General features: G+C 65.7%; 1 protein-coding gene across 1 annotated transcript; it reads left to right on the forward strand.

Annotated features, from left to right (window-relative positions):
* The first annotated feature begins 1,145 nt into the window (after nt 1-1,145).
* PRR5 (proline rich 5) lies at nt 1,146-15,717 on the forward strand. Its single transcript, XM_040987345.1, has 8 exons — nt 1,146-1,468; nt 6,984-7,064; nt 8,658-8,706; nt 9,017-9,074; nt 11,531-11,622; nt 11,807-11,947; nt 12,938-13,073; nt 13,749-15,717. The coding sequence occupies exons 1-8, from the start codon at nt 1,335-1,337 to the stop codon at nt 14,222-14,224; spliced, it is 1,167 nt and encodes a 388-aa protein (XP_040843279.1). The 5' UTR covers nt 1,146-1,334; the 3' UTR covers nt 14,225-15,717.
* The last annotated feature ends 124 nt before the right edge of the window (nt 15,718-15,841 follow it).

Consider the following 15,841-nt stretch of genomic DNA (forward strand, 5'->3'; position numbering starts at 1 on the left):
CGTGTGGGGGGAGCAGACAGGCTCAGCACTACCATGAGGGGCTCAGCCCAGGGCCGTGTCCCCTGTCCTCACCACACTGCGAGATCTCGGAGGCCATGCAACCTGGTCCAGGGGCTGAGGGAGGGTGGCCTGAGGCTGTGGGCTGTGACCCCGCCCTCCCCCCTATGGACCCCCCAGTCACCCACCCCGGGGGGAACTGCTGGCTTCCCAGCCAACACCCAGTTCTCATCATCCTAACTCGGGAACCCTGGAGATGTTTTCAACAATAAGGCAGGACGCCCTCGTCTGGGGAGGAAACCAGCGCCCAGCATGTCCAGCACGTGTGATGGGAAGGCTCCCTCCCTGCTGGTCCTTGCCCAGGAACCCTGGCAGCCTGGCAGCCTGCCCCCCAGTGCCTCAGGATGGGGGTGTCAAGGTTGGGGCCCTATACCTGGTACCCTCATACCACCAGGTGCCCTCACCCTGCAACCCCCCATTTGCCACTGTGGTCACCTGGTCAGTGCAGCAGGTCCTCCCAGGCCAGCCCTGAAGCCCCACAGGCGCTGCCCCGCCGTCCCCAGCCCTGAGCTTGGCACGGACCCCCGGTGGCACCTGGCCTGGGGTGACAGAGGTTGCTCCTGGCTGTGCCTCCCCGCGAGTGGGGGAGGAGCTAGACTCACAGCCGGTATGCAGCAGGTGCCCAGGAAATGCACGCGAACTTGCACAGAGCAACTCCGGCATGAGGCGCTCCCGGCTCCTGGCCCTCGCCTCTGTCTGCTGGAGGGCGCCCCGACCTGGGGGCTGTGTCCGCTGTGTCCAAAAGGCCGTGATGGCACGACGACGGTGGGGCGAATGGGGGAACAAACGCCCCTGGGGAGACAGGCTGGGTCCTGCCGTGCTGGGAAGGCGCGCTCCGTTCCAGCCACGCAGACTTGCGAGGAAGGAGTGGCCGTGGCGACCGCGGTGGGCTCAGGGATGGGGGGGTCTCCGGGCACCCCGTGCGGGGCACTGGCCCGTGCAGCCCTGCTTCCGGCGGCCACGCTCGGCCCTGGGATGCGAGAGGGGACTGGCCTGAGCCGGGCCCGCCCCCGCCGGGAGCCCCGCCCTCCCGGAGGCCCAGCCCCCGGCCTCGCGGGGTCGGTGGGTGCAGAGCGCGTTCCGGGCGCGCGCGGCCCGCTCGGGAGCAATGATTAACCGTGCGGGGCTTCGGGCGCGCAGCCCCGGGCGGAGGCGTGGGTCCGGGGCGGGACCCCGCGGGGCCGCTCGGCTTCCTGCTCTCGCCCAAGTTTCCTCGTAGAGGGCGCAGCGCCCGGGGCGGCGTGCGGCGTGGCGCGCGTGGGCGCCCCGGGGTCACCATGAGGACTCTCCGCAGGTTGAAGTTCATGAGTTCGCCCAGCCTCAGTGAGCTGGGCAAGAGAGAGCCGGCCGCCGCCGCGGACGAGCGGGGCACGCAGCAGCGCCGGGCCTGCGCCAACGCCACCTGGAACAGGTAAGGCCGCGCCCGGGTCCCCGGGGTCCCCTTGCGCCCTGGGGAGCCGCTCCCCGGGGCAGGGGGCCGCTCCGAGCGGCCAGCGCGGAACTTAGGCGCCGGGCTTGGAACTTGCTCCGCGGGAGTTGTGTGGGCCGGGAGTGAAGTTGGTGCAACGTGGTTTCCCGAGGAGGGAGGCGAGCGGGGGGCTGCCGCGCGGGGGGCCCGCCTCTCCCCGGGGAAGGGCAGGAAGTGAGAGCTTTTCCCGTTGGGCACAGGAGCCCCCCGGAGCGTCCCGGGCCGCGGCGCTCGCTTCCTGTGTCTGCCGGCGAGGTCCCCGCGGCGGCCGGGGGCGGGCGGCTGCCTTCCCCCGCCGCGGGCCCCTGTCCTCCCAGCTGTCGGCGCGCGCTGTGTGCGCGGCAGCTGCCGGCCATTCCTGCGGGGCGCGGGAGCCCCCCACTCCCTCGCCGTCTGCTGGGCGCGGGGGAGGGGGAGAGGGTTTAACTTGTGGGATTCTTACTGTGTCTCCTTACGCGCCCTACTCCAAAACTTACTTCCACCGCGAGGAACGTGGCGCGGGGTGGAGGTTGGGGGCTTTGCGGGTACCGCCCCTCGACCCCCCACGCGCAGTCCTGGCTCTGAGGTCCTGCCACGTGTGTTCTGGTCGTCTCCCCTCGCCCCCCAGACCTCTGCGCGCTAGGCTCGGCGTGGTCCCTGCCTCAGTTTGCCGTCCTGTCGCCAGTGTGCCTGGGAGCTGGGAGGGTGTGCCCGTATGGAGCCTGGTTTGTTCGCACTGGTGAGGAGATGCCAGATACAGCATCGCCTTGATGCCAGCCCGGCATGGGTGGCCTGGAGCAAGTCCTGGAGCGAGTGATGAGTGCTGGCCACGCCCCAAGGGTGGGGTCCCCACGCAGGGGGCTCACACTGTGAGGTGTCCACGCGCTCTGGAGTGGGCTTTGCCACCGCTGTGACCCTGTGAGGTGGAGGACGTTACCCCTCGGTCCCTTAGAGCTGCCCAGGGTCACTGGGGATTGCAGTCCACTACACAGGAGGCGGCAGAGTTTGGGGCCCAGGTCTGTCTCTAGGCCGGAGGTCTCAGGAGGGTGCTGCAGGGGTGCCGGGCTTATGCCCCACATTTCCTCAACCTCTGGCTTTGGGGTCACCAGGAAGGAGTCAGGGAACAGACAAGGGGCTGACAAGTGCTCGCTGACCACACCTGCGTGCCCCGGCCTCTCGCTGTACAGTGCTGGCAGGTGTCAGTGTGAGCAGTGGGTGCAGATGCAAAGCAGGACGGTCGAGGTGGCCCCAGCAGTTACTGCTGCTCCCCGAGCCTGGGTTCGGTCTGGCTCAGCCTCAGCCCCTGGCAGGGCTGCACCCCTCCCTGCCCTCCTGCCTTCCTCCCCAAAGGACCCCAGCAAAGCTCCCGGAAGAAACCCAAGACCCAGAGCAGACTGCAGGAGACGCGTTGGGGTGTCCAGGCCCTCTGGGGATCCCCGGCTCAGCCTCGGGACCACCCCGTGTCCCACCCTTCCATCTGGGTTCAGTGGCTCCCCTGTAGGGAAACCCAAGCCAGAGCCGAGATCCCCTGGTGATGTCAGCGTATGGGCACAGAGCCCGGGTAAGACAGGAGGCCCAGGGCCGGGGTGAGGTGGGTGCTGGTGGCTTGAGGGGCCTGCACGGGAGCTGGCCGGGGCCGTGCCACTCCACCGGCCGCCCAGTCCTCCTAGTGCAATGTACATCCCCTCCCCGGGATGCCAAACACACCCATCCCCAGGGAGAGTGCTGGGTATGGCTGAGTCACTTGGGTGCTCACCATAGTGCTCAAGGTAGGGTTCAGTTATCACCCCTCCCCCGGCATTGTGCACAGGGGCAGACAGCTCAGAAAGGTGCAGTGGTTAAAGTCGCTGCCTGGGCCACCCATGTCCTGCGTCCCGCAGTGGGTCCCGGTTCCTCTGCATCTCCCATCCGGCTCCCTGCTGCTGTGTGCCTGGGAAACAGCGGAGGCTGGCCCAGTGCCCTGCACCCTCCTGGGGCTGGCGTCCTGCACCTGATGCAGAAGCTGGCAGACCGAGGCGGCTCCAGGTTGTGGGTCTGTGGGAGCAGCCGTGGGACCCCCTCCCTTGGCCTGTCCCTGACCTCAGCCTCCCAGAACCACCTCAAGCTGGGAGGATGAGGCTGGAGTCGTGTCTCAGGAAGGGACACTGGCACCCCCATGCCCCTCTGCGGAGCGGGTTCAGGTGCCTCTCCGGGCTGGTGCGTCCCTGAAGAACAGCCCAGACCCCTGCTGGCCTTCCCACGGCTGGGGTGGAGGGCAGGGGTTTCTGTGCTGCTCTGCCACCCAGGGTGGGAATCAGATGTGAGGGCGCCTGCTGGGCAGGCTCCCCGCCCCCCACAGGCGTGCAGCTGGTGTCTCCACCACCCCCAGCCCCCATTTTCTTTCTTTTTTTTTTCCCCAAGATCAGCTAATTGACAAGGTGGAGCACCAGAGAGAACTTTGGCTGGTCCACTCACCGGATGCTGGCAAGGGCCAGGGCTGGGCCTGGTCCCACAGGGTGGGCTGTGGCCTGACCCCCAGGAGCATTAGCAGGGAACTGGGTCGGAAGTGGAGCAGCCGGGAGCAGACCTGCAGTGGCTATGGAGCTTAACCTGCTGTGCCACGGCACCATCCTCACCACCTCCTATTTCTCTCTCTCTCTCTCTTTTTTTAAAGGTTTATTTATTTTTATTGGAAAGTCAGATTTACAGAGTGAAGGAGAGACGGAGAGAAAGATCTTCCATCTGTTGATTCACTCCCCCAGTAGCCACAATAGAGCTGAGCCAATCAGGAGCCAGGAGCCTCTTCTGGGTCTCCCATGTGGGTGCAGGGTCCCAAGGCTTTGGGCTGTCCTCCACTGCTTTCCCAGGCCACAGGCAGGGAGCTGGATGGGAAGTGGAGCAGCCAGGATATGAACCAGCACCCATATGGGATCCCGGGCGTGCGAGGCGAGGACTTTTGCCAGTAGGCTACTGTGCTGGGCCCACCACCACCCCTTTCTAGATGCCTTGCACAGTGGCAAGGCAGGGGTGGGGAGGAGTGGTTCCCAGTCCCTGTGTTTCGCACCTGTTGTGAAGTACAGCCCCCAGACACTGTGTACCCCACTCCCCACCTGAGCACAGGTGAAGACTTGGGGCTCTGGGTACCTTTGAGGGACAGGGCCAAGAGGAAGCAGTAGAGGTTGGTTTCTTACCCAGGTGGGCACACACCAAGCTGGGGCAGCCTTAGGCCCTGAGATGAGCCTGCCCAGTGTGGGGGTCTGGGTCAACCCCTTGGAAAGCCACAGTGAGGAGGGGTCCCCCGCCTGCTCTGCATGCCTGCTGAGTCCTGTGGAAGTCACTGTGGGACGGGGGCTGGGCAAGGATGGGGTCCCAGCCGGTGCACTGCGCTGTTCTGTGCTGGCAGGTGGGCCCGCGGTCAGCTCCTCCCTCCCCAGCCTTAGTCCTGGGCTGTGCCCTTCTCACTGGGCAGCCCCCAGTGTTGCCAGCACCTCTGGGGATGCCATCCAGGTCACAGGCCTGCCCTTGCCCGTGTCCAGTCTGCCTCCCGGGGCAGCCCCTGTGCTGGCAGGGCTAGCCACAGCCACTTCCCCTTGGGCCTCCTGCAGAGTGGCTTCTGGGGACACCCGCATGGCCTCTGGCCTGCCAGGACTGCTAGCTGGGTTTCGCTTCCGTCTGGGGAGGGGACGAGCCCACGTGGCCTCCCGCTGCTGGCCTGTCCTTTCTTCTGGCCCAGTGGGGCACAGCAACAGGTGTTTGTGACTTGGGAAGACTGTCCTGTAGGTGGGGTGTGTTAGGGGCTGGGTGTCACTCTGTGTGTGTTGTCGGCTGTCCCCTGTGGCTACTGTCCCGCTGCACATGGGCGGTTTGGAGGGGTCAGGGAGATCCCATGCGGAATGGCCCGCCCTGGGGCTGCACGCCGCTCCCTGGGGGCCAGTGCTGCTCCTGTGTCCCGTCTCAGGGAGCCTGGCTGGGCGCCCAGGGTAGGGGGTGCTGCCTGCACCACGGACCCCCTCCTGTGCTGGAGGAAGAGGCCACCTGGGGGGCTGGGCAGGATATCTTTCTGGGGGATGGCCAGGGCGAGGCCTGAGATGGGGTGGGAGACTCCCCAGGCCAAGGACGCAGGCCTTGCAGCACAGCCAGCAGGTTCCTTGCAGTGGACAGAGCACACGTGACCAGAGTGGGAGGGGGACTGTGTCTGGTCAATGCCCCCTCCCTGGAGGTGTAACGGCGGGGGGGACCGTATCTGGTCACCCTCCCCCAGAGGTGTAATGGGAGAGGAGGCAGTCCGGCCTCTTCCCCCTGGCTCAGGCCGTCCCCTGCGTGCTGGGGGCCACGCTCTCCCCCTCCCCCCTCAGGCTCCTCCAGCAGCCCCGGCTGGGTGGGGCTGGCCCAGCAGGGCCCCCACCCTGTCCTCCCTCCCACAGCCCCCCGGGGCTGGGAGTGGGCGTCCAGCTGCTGGTTGCCACGTGACGGCTGGCGTCTGCTTCCTGCACCTGGCCCTGCCCTTCCATGCCTGGTTGCACTTGGGGACTCAGCTTGCCGGGGCAGCCGCCCAGGGGTCTTGAGAGTCCTGGCTGCGTGTTCCGGCCTCTGGAGGGGAGTTTGGCTCCTCTGGGCCTCCCCGTCCACTTCTGCAGAACAGGCAGCTAAGCACCGGGGAGGGGGTTAGTGAGAGTAGCAGAGGGGCCTGGGAGGGGTGGGTGGCAGTGCAGGGGGCAGCTGTCTTGGTTGGCTTCCCAAGGGTCCGCTGGTTAGAGGAGCAGCCAGGGAACCCCAGTTCCTGCCCTCACCCAGGAGGCTTGGGCCAGGTGGCTGGGATAGACAGGTAAATAAACAGAGGCTGGTGTATGGCCCAGTCGGGGCCTGCGGGATCAGGGTGCGTCCCCCGGCAAGGTCCTTGGGGTAAGGGTGATTTCTCCAGCGGGCAGGGTAGGAGGGCCTGGGCTTTGGGCAGAGTGACTGGGCGGGTACGGAGGGGGTGGGGTGTCCAGATCTCTTTGGGGTTAGAGGTCAGGATGCCTGGATGGGGGTGGGGAGGGGTCACCAGGGCAATGCAAGGGGCAGGGGCAGGTCAAGATAAGACTAGGCCCCGTGGGGCCCCACACCCCTGAGCTTATTCATTTATTTGTCACACATGGACCTGTGGCCACACGCTGACAAGTGCTGTAATGGCCGCGGTGGCCTCTGGGCTGAGGGGACTGGGTGGGTGAAGTGTGGGCACAGCCCAGGAGGGCAGGTGCGGGGACCTGCAGCTGCCACAGGTCCCCCATGAGGCTGGGGGCCAGGGGCCAGCTCTGGCTCACTCGTCTTTATAAATAAAGCTTTATTGGAATGCTCGGTGGATTGTAAGGGTTCCCCTGACACACATACACACCCCGGGGTCTTGGAGCCAAGGTGGGTGCGGGGACGTGTGGGATGGCCTGGGAGGTGGCCAGGGAGGGGTCTTGGGCCTCCGCTCAGGGCTCCCTCCCCACCCACCGCTCCCCGACCCTCTCTGCAGCATCCACAACGGGGTGATCGCCGTCTTCCAGCGCAAGGGGCTGCCAGACCATGAGCTCTTCAGCCTCAACGAGGGTGTCCGGTGAGTGCCCGCCCAGGGGCCGTGATGCGGGGGGCCGTGCTCAGCCATGGGGGTGGGGGAGCCAGGCCCCGTACCCCAGCCGCAAGAGGCCACCTCTGGAGGCAGTCAGGACTCCGTGGCCTCCAGCTCTGTGAGCTCTGCTCCTCTTGGGCCTGGGGGCCTGGGGCAGTGGCTGCAGCTGACACCCTCAGCCTGTCGCAAGGGACACCCGGGGCAGTAACTGAAGCTAGGCCTGTCTCCCTTCCTGCAGCCAGGGGGTCAGGGCTCAGAGAGGTCACGAGACCACTTGGCGCCACACCGTGGCTGTCGCGGTCCGTTTTCTGTCCAGCCTTGTCCCTGTCTCTCCTGTCTGTCCACTACAGACCTTCCCCCAGGGCTGTCCTCCTGTGGTTATCAGATGGGGAATGCGAGTGGGGCGGGGTCACACTGAAGCCCCGCCCCCTGCCCAGTCTCTTACCTGCAGGTCTTTGAGGAGTGAACCAACAGGTCTGCCTCTCTCTCTCTCTCTCTCTCTCTTTCTCTGCCCTTCAAGTAAATAAAAAGAAGCTGGGTGCTGTGGTGGGACCCACGTGCCACTCCAACCCCTGGCCACTTCTGATGCAGCTCCCTGCCAGTGGTACCCAGGAAGCAGCAGGCATTGGCCCAAGTGCTTGAGCCCCTTAGAAGACCAGGACGGAGTTCCTGGTTCCTGACCTCAGCCTGGCCCAGCCGCAGCTGCTGCAAGCGTTGCAGGAGTCAGCCCAGTGCATAGAGTCAATCTTGTTTCCAAATAAATAAAGATGCATCTCTCGGGAGACGGACAGGTAGCCTAGCCCTTCAGGCACCTGTGTGCCACTTCGGGGTACCAGCGGTCAGATCCCAGCCCTGACCCTGACTGCAGCTTCCTGACAGCTCAGGTGGCTGACTCCCAGCCCTGAACTGGTATTCTAGCAGGTGTTAGCTCTGGAGAAGCGAGCCGGCAGTGAGCTCTCTCCCCACTGCACGTGATGAGTGGAGGGCAGCCCAGCTGCAGGCTTTGCTGTCTGTGTGTGGACTGACACACGCAGGGACCAATCACAGACTAGTGTTGAAAGGCATGCTGCAATCAGACGCTGGCCCTCCTGCACCTGTGTGGTGACGTGGGCCGATTTCAGTGCTGTGCGCCTCGGAGCGTGGAAGCAGCTGGCGGGGCGGGCGGGGCCGTGCCCACAGCACCCACGGGACCCGGGGCTCAGCGTTTTCCGCCCCTGGAGTCGCGCAGTGGCCAGAGTCCTGGGCTCCGAGTGCAAGGACGAGCAGTCGGAAGCCACCTCTGGCACATGCTGGGTGGCCTTGGGCTGGTCCCTTGACCTTTCTGAGCCCCTCGCCAGCCCACAAGGTCCCAGCAGTCTGGGAAACAAGGGGCCTGAACCTTGAGAGTGGGGGCACTGGTGTTCACTCACAGAGCCCTCAGCTGCAGACCATGGGGGCCCAGAGCTCTCTGCTCACATGGCCCCTGCTGGGCAGGGCACGCGGGCAGACGGGTGGGGCTTGGTCCACCCTGCACAGGGCTGGCAGCCCCGGGGCCTCCTTGCTGCCAGGTCAGGTCCTCACGCTTCTGTCTCCCGCCCACAGGCAGCTGCTGAAGACAGAGCTGGGACCCTTCTTCACGGAGTACCTGCAGGTGAGTGGCCAGCCCGCCCTGGCTGCAGTGTGTCCAGCTGTATCACCCAGTCCTGGCAGCCACCTCCTTTGCTGAGCCGGACTCCACCAGGGTCTTCTGACCAGACCACATCCCGACCCCTGTAGGGGCACCTGGCACAGGCTCAGGGTGAGAGCCCACCGTGCCCAGGGTGTGGCACAGGGCCAGGCCTGTGGGTCCTGCTGTGACTGTCCCCGGGGGAAGCTGTCATGATTGCCATGGAGGGCGACCGAGGCCACAGCTCTGCAGAGGGGCAGGGTACACGGGCTGCTGACAGTGCCTCTGTTTGCAGAACCAGCTGCTGACCAAGGGCATGGTAATTCTCCGAGACAAGATCCGCTTCTACGAGGGTAAGTGCTGGCACCGAGCTTGGTCCCTGCCGGGCCTTGCCCTGCGTGGCACGCTGGGGTCAGGCCCCAGGAGTGCTTGCTTAGCGCCTCCTGAGTGCCAGGCCGCTGCTGCGGGCCCACTCTGCACTCGCCTCTGGGAGTGTGTGATGGCTTCCAACATGTTGGCACCCCAGTTTAAAGTCCCGGAGCCTCTGCCACTCCTGCCACGGCACAGCCGGAGTGCAGAGCTGATCGCCAACTCCCACCCGAGCAGCAGAGGTTGTTAGCCCATTTCTCAGATGACAGACCCAAGGCCTGGGTGAACTTGGAGCTTGGTGTAGCCCAGGCAGGGACTGGAGAAGGACAGGGTAGCACGGGAGACCAGGGCCTAGGACATTTTCCCATGGGCACCTGAGGACGCCCTCCGCCTGTTCCTGACTCCGCACATTCCCAAGCTGCCTGGGCCGCCCACCGTGCAGCCCAGGGGCGCCATGTCCTGGAGAAGGGCAGCTTTGTGCAGCCAGGAGGCCCCACCTCCAGGCTCAGCCTCGTTCTGGGGACAGGCCCGGGCTCCCAGGCAAGCCGCCCGCTGCGGCTGCCTCGGCACCATGGGACCGGATGGCCCACCATCGCTCCTGCTCCCTGCAACGCCATGCCCTGGGTGGCCTCCAGGGGCCTGGGAGTGAGGCAGCCTCCAGCCCTGCCCTGCTGGGGACTCCACCTGGGTGGTCAGGAAGGACTGCTTGGAGGTGGGGGACTCAGAGTGGATTGTCCCCACATGCCCACTGTGTCACAGCAAGGGCTCCCCACCGCATCGGACTGCTAGATGGGGCAGGGGTGGCCCCTCTTTCCAGCATGCAGCAAGCCTGCAGGCAGGGCCGTCCCTGGACCTGGGGAGGCCGGTGGAGCTGCTGGCTTCCGAGTGGCGGCCATCTCCTCCTCCCATCCACCCTCCGCCCTGGGCAGCCTGAGTCCTTCTGGAGTACCTGTGCATGGCCTTGACCTCTGCCCTGTGCCCATTGCCTGCCCCTCCGTGTGGGTGGGGGCCTTGAGCCCAGCCAGCCTGCCGTGTTCCTGTCGAGGGGCCTGCACAGTTGGCCGAGGCGTCCTCAGACGTGTGGGGTGACAAGGACACACCCCCGATGGCCACTGCCGTGGTGCACAGAGCTTGGCTTCGGAAGGTGCCTCCCTGGGTGTATGTTGGCTGTGACCCCCCGTGGCCCTGCAGACACCCCAGCGAGAGCCTGGCCGTGGTGGTGGCCGTGGTCGACCTGCGGCTCCGGCTGGGGCCCGGATTCCCTGTGTGACAGCATCTGCTTCCCACAGGGTTTCTGCCTGGTGGGCTGGCCGCTGGCAGGCGCCCAGAGCGGCTCCTCCCTGGCCCAGAGCCGCTCCTCCCTGGCCCAGAGCCGCTCCTCCCTGGCCCAGAGCTGCTCCTCCCTGGCGGGCCAGCCTGCCTCTCTTCTTCCCCCACGGCCCTAGAACTGAAGCTACTTTGTGTCGTGTGGGCAGTGCCTCGGGGCCAGGTGTGGGCCACCCAGGCAGGCTGGAGCCACTGCCGGCCACACACCCAAAGGGAGCCCAACCCCCAACCGCCTGCCCACGGGGAGACGAGGCTCAGGGAGGGAAGGAAGGGAGAATCTGGGCCCTGGCTGCCCCCATGTTCCCATGGAGACCCCAGAGCAGCCTGTGCCCTGGATCCAGTAGCAGCTCATCCCACCTGCACCCTGTCCAGGCACACGGGCCCCGGGCTTTGCGTGTCACGTCCCCCTAGCCTTCCTGTCCCTGCCCTGGACAGCCCGAGAGCCAGCTAAGACCACCCCGCTTGCCTCATCCCTGGGGCCGTTGCCTAGCAGATGTCCACAGGGCTTCCCTTCTCCAGCACTGCTTTAAAGGTGCAGTGGCTGAGTGGCCTCCCATGCCATCCCCTGGAAAGCCCTGTATCTAGCTTGGGTAGCACCTCCTCCTGGAAGCCTTTCCTGCTCACGCTCCTGCCCTGACCTGCCTTGGGCATACGCTGCAGCCGGGAGAAGTGAGGACCTAGTCCCATTCCCCCGAGACCTCCCCACAGGCAGCCTGGGGCAGTGTGGACTCTGCCTCCTGCTTGCGGCTGTGCGGGGCTCAGCCGGTCTGGGAACAGTGGGTGCTTCCTCCGTGAATGGAGCATAGACAGCTGGAAGGGAGATGTGCAGGTGGGTGAGTGGGGAACAGGCGGAGACGGGATGGGGGCTGAGTCCCGAGTGGGTCTGGTGTGAGACAAAGGGAGAGCTGCAGCTGGCTTTTATCTCGGGGCCCAGCCTCAGCGGGCAGCCGGCCCGCTCACCCCCGTTTGACCACTGGGGAGGCTGAGGCGAGGAGAAGTTCTGCACCCCGTGGCCAGGAGCTAACAGGTGGCGGAGGTGCGTCCAGCCTCAGGCGGCATGCCCAGGGCCCGGCCTGAGCCGGGCAGCAGGTGCTCACGGCCGCTGTGCCCGCAGGACAGAAGCTGCTGGACTCGCTTGCGGAGACCTGGGACTTCTTCTTCAGCGACGTGCTGCCCACTCTGCAGGCCATCTTCTACCCCGTGCAGGTGCGCCGGGATGGGAGCTGGGGTGGCGACAGCCAGGGCACGCCCATGCCACGCCCACCCTGACCCACAGAGCCACAGCCCCTGTCCCCACACCTACAAGCTGGTCCCTGGGGTCTGTGGAGGCCCAGGACGCGGCGGGGCAGGCGGGCCCGAGGGTCAGTGAGTCCTCTCTTGTGTGTTGCAGGGCAAGGAGCCGTCCGTGCGCCAGCTGGCCCTGCTGCACTTCCGCGACACCATAGCCCTCAGCGTGAAGCTGGAGGACGCGTTGGCCCGCGCCCATGCCCGCGTGCCACCTGCCGTGGTGCAAATGCTGCTGGTACTTCAGGTGCGGTGCGGGTAGGGAGGCTGGGTGGGCCTTGGGCCAGCCCCCCACCCACACGCCTGTCACCTGAGACCCACAAACACACACACACACACACACACACACACACACACACTCCGTCACCTGAGGCCTGTAGCAGCCAGTCCCAGCCGCTGAGCCAAGGCACTGCCCCAGACACGCACAGCCCCAGTGATTCCCTCCGCAGCCACTGACCTGTCCGTCCCTCGTGAGTGAGTTCTGGTCACTGAGTGGGTTCGTGCAGCACCCCCAGCCTCCCACTGGGACAGGTGGAGAAGCCTTGCTTTGCCTGCCTGCAGCCCACCAGAACAGGGCCTGGCTCACCCCCAGAGTCATGGCTGCCAGGCTCTGCTCTCTGTTCCAGATGCTCCAGGACACACGGGAATCCTGGGTAGTTAGAGTGGGGGCTCATGAGCAGGGCCACTGCCCAGCTGGAACCCCTGACCCTCGGGGTCTGTCTCACCCTCAGGGGCTCTGGTGTTGTGGTGACCCAGCAGGGCCTCATGCCTGGCCATCCAGGGCTGAGAACAGGGGACAGTCGGAGGCTCGGGTTCCCGGTAGGTTGGCTATGCCTGAACAGTGCTGCCCTCTGGTGGTGACTGTGCCCTGGCAGCTGCTGCTCCCTGGGCTAACTGCTCAGGCCCCTGCCCTCTGACCCCACGTGTCTGCCCTGCCGCCACCACACCTACCCATGGCAGGGCGACAGGGCCGGGAGCCCAGCTGGGGCGTGTGGCTGTGGATGGGACCTGCTCACACACAGCCTCGATGGACAGCTTAGAGGTGCCTGGTCTCGTGGAGTGGCCCTTCCAGTCCGTGTCACCCCCAGGGGCCCACAGCCCTCCCTGGGCAAGGTTGTCCTGCACCTCTGGGGCCAGCCTGCGCCTCCCTGAGTGTGCAGTGTCAAGGGTCTCCCAGGCGGGCAAGAACCAGGGCCAGCCAGGGGACAGGCCTGACCCGGCCCTCACTGTCCTGCAGAGTGTCCATGAGTCCAGGGGCGTGACCGAGGGCTATCTGCGGCTGGAGACGCTCATCCCGAAGGTGGTGTCACCCTTCCTGGGCACCTACGGACTCTATTCCAATGAGGGACCCTGCACCCATGCCTGCATCCTGGGTAGGAGGAGCCGCCTGCCTGGGCCCCGGGCCGGGGTGGGGGGCGATCTGTGGGGATCGGGGTCCTGTTGCCCAGTAGTGGCAGCGTGTGATGTTCCGTCTGCACAGTGGATGAGGGCCACACGGGGGTGTGCGCCCCCACCATGGTCAGGCATCCCGTGCCCACTTGCTGACATGACCCCCACCATCAGGGGTGTCTCACTGTAGGGATCCGGAGCATAGCTCCGTACCCCACTCCCTGAGGCCTTGGGCAGCAGGACCCCAGCCCCTGCCAGGAGGAAGGAGCCTGTGGCTCTTGGGTTCAGGACAGATGCTGCCCGGGCTGCTCACCGTGCTCGGGCCTGCTTCCTGGTAGCCGGGCTCTGGCCACTGTCAGCCCGTGACACCTGCCCAGCCAGGGCTGCCCAGCCCAAGGCCCACCCAAGCGGTTGTACCTCCAAGTGCCCCCTGCCAGGAGCACCCCTGTGGACCCTGAGTCTAAGGATCGAAGCACGGGGAGGTTTGTGGCACTTAACCCAGCGCCCAGCTGAAGGGGAGGAGGTGGCCCAGGACCCATCCAGCCCAGCAGAGTCTGCCTCAGCAGGGCCTCTCCTTGTAGCTGCGCTTGCCCCGACGCCTGGGACGTACGGGGGTGCAGGAGCCCAAGGCTCACGGCGTCTCTGTGTGTCCCCCACAGACAAGCGGCTGCTACGTCGCTCTCGTTCTGGCGACATCCTGGCCAAGAACCCGGTGGTGCGCTCCAAGAGCTACAACATGCCGCTGCTGAACCCCGTGGCCGAGCACGAGGCGGAGGGCACGGCAGCGGGCAGCACCAGCCTCCGCCGGCACTCGGTGTCCGCCATGACCTCCTGCCCCGAGCCCCAGGGCCGCCCCGCCTCACCTGCCCAGGGCGCAGCCGCCGCCGGGACCTTCCTGTCCTCCCCCGCACCCCTCTCGGGGCCTTGCCACAGCAGACTGCGCCCCGCTTCCCGGTCCCCAGAGCCCGGTCCAGCCCACGGCTCGCTGCCCACCTCCAGCCCCGAGACCCTGGTGGACCAGATGCTGGGATCTACGGACTCTGATTCTGAAGGCATCTTCATCGACTTTGGCCGGGGTGGGGGCTCTGGCGAGTCCAACTTAGAGGGGTCTGGGGGCCGACAGAGTGTCGTTTGAGGCTGGCCAGTCTTGTATGTGTGTAATGTGTGTGTGCCTTTGTGTGGTGGGTGTGCAAGACTTTTTTTTTTTTTTTACTCTGTTCTGTCCTTCCTAGCCCAGGGTGACTGCCTGGTCACCAGGCATTCCCAAGTCCACATTGGAAGCACGCTGTGCCTTCCCCGCTCTGCCCAGGGGGTGGCCGGTCAGCTCCTTGGACACTTGTGTCCCCGGGGTGCCTGACCCAGAGGGAGGCTGCACCCAATGAGGTCTTCCTCCAGCTCCTACAGGGGCAGCCGGCAGCCGTGGTCCTGGCCTGCACTTGCGGCTTGCCCCAGAGGCTCTGTCCTCTCTTAATGGGAGGCCACAAGGATTGCTGGGGATCAGACCATGGGAACGGGGTGGGCATGTAAAGGATCCAGCCCCAATTCTGCCCCTGACGTGAGTAGGGACAGACCCCTGGGGTTGTCTGAGTCCTGTGCTGGGCGGGATTGACCAGCTGGCCAACTTCTGTGCTGCTCTTGAATGTGTGGTCAGTGTAACCCCTGCAGGCAGCAGCTGGGTGGGACACATCTGGGCCAGGCAGCCCATCTTGGGGTGGGGGAGGCCCCGTCTCCTAGCTTGCTTGGCCCCAGGCAGCACAGAGCACCTGAGGTTTGTGGGATGTGTGTGATTGGCTGGTTGATGGGAGAGCTATCAGCACCCCAGGACTTGGGTTCGGAGAAGGTCTGTGCTTGCTCCAGTATCGGAGGCACTCCTAAACGTTCCCCCAGCTTCTCACACACAGAGCCCCTGGCCCTGCCCTCCCAGTCCGAGGGGTGCTGCTGTGTCACCGGGGGCAGGGGTGGTCCAGAGTGAAGCAGTTGCCCAGTGTCATGGGCACAGCCTGCAGGAGCACCTGGAAGCCAGGGCCTGCCCTGCCCCTGTGCTGGTGGAGGGGGTGGGAAGAGACACTGTCCGGCCTCAGGAAGACCTGGGGGCTGAGGATTTGTTCAAAAAGTCATTTTGGGGGAAGCGCTGGACTCGGCAGATTAAGCTCCCCTAGGGACACCTGTGTCGGGGAGCCCAACTGCTCCGCTCCTTGTCCAGCCTGGGATGCAGTAGGCAATGGCCACGCAGGACACCGAGCTGGACATCTGGGGAATGAACCTGCAGGCAGTAACTGTTGGGCTACTACTCAAACAAACCTGTGTGGACCAGCGGCTCCCATGCCAGGTGTGTGTGCACAGGGCAGCACACTGCCAGCGAGGCCCATCCAGGGCACTCGGGCTTGGGCTTGTGTGATTGGGCCGTGCCAGCTGGGGATGCAGGGAGCCTGCTGGTCTCCCCTAGGCTCATGGACCTACCTGTCTACTGGGCAAAGTCGAGGGTCCTGGATTCCATCTGTGGGGAGACCTGGCTGTGTCCATGCTGAGCCTCGCAGGGCCCCAGGATGCAGAGGGCATCCTCGCAGCAGGTGCAGCCGCACAGGGACCAGCAGAGATCCTCCCATAGGCTCCTTTCTGTGGAGCGAGGCGCTGGCCCACGGGTGCTGCAGCAGGAGCCACGCTGAGCAGCCGGCCACTGGCCAAAGGGACAGGTCAGGGCTGGGGAAGCCACCGGGCCTGCCTCCGCTGAACCGAGGCCAATTTCTCTCCT

This window comes from Ochotona curzoniae, unplaced genomic scaffold (assembly GCF_017591425.1).
Source record: "Ochotona curzoniae isolate NIBS_2020 unplaced genomic scaffold, NIBS_Ocur_1.0 contig_1014, whole genome shotgun sequence".
NCBI classification, from domain to species: domain Eukaryota; kingdom Metazoa; phylum Chordata; class Mammalia; order Lagomorpha; family Ochotonidae; genus Ochotona; species Ochotona curzoniae.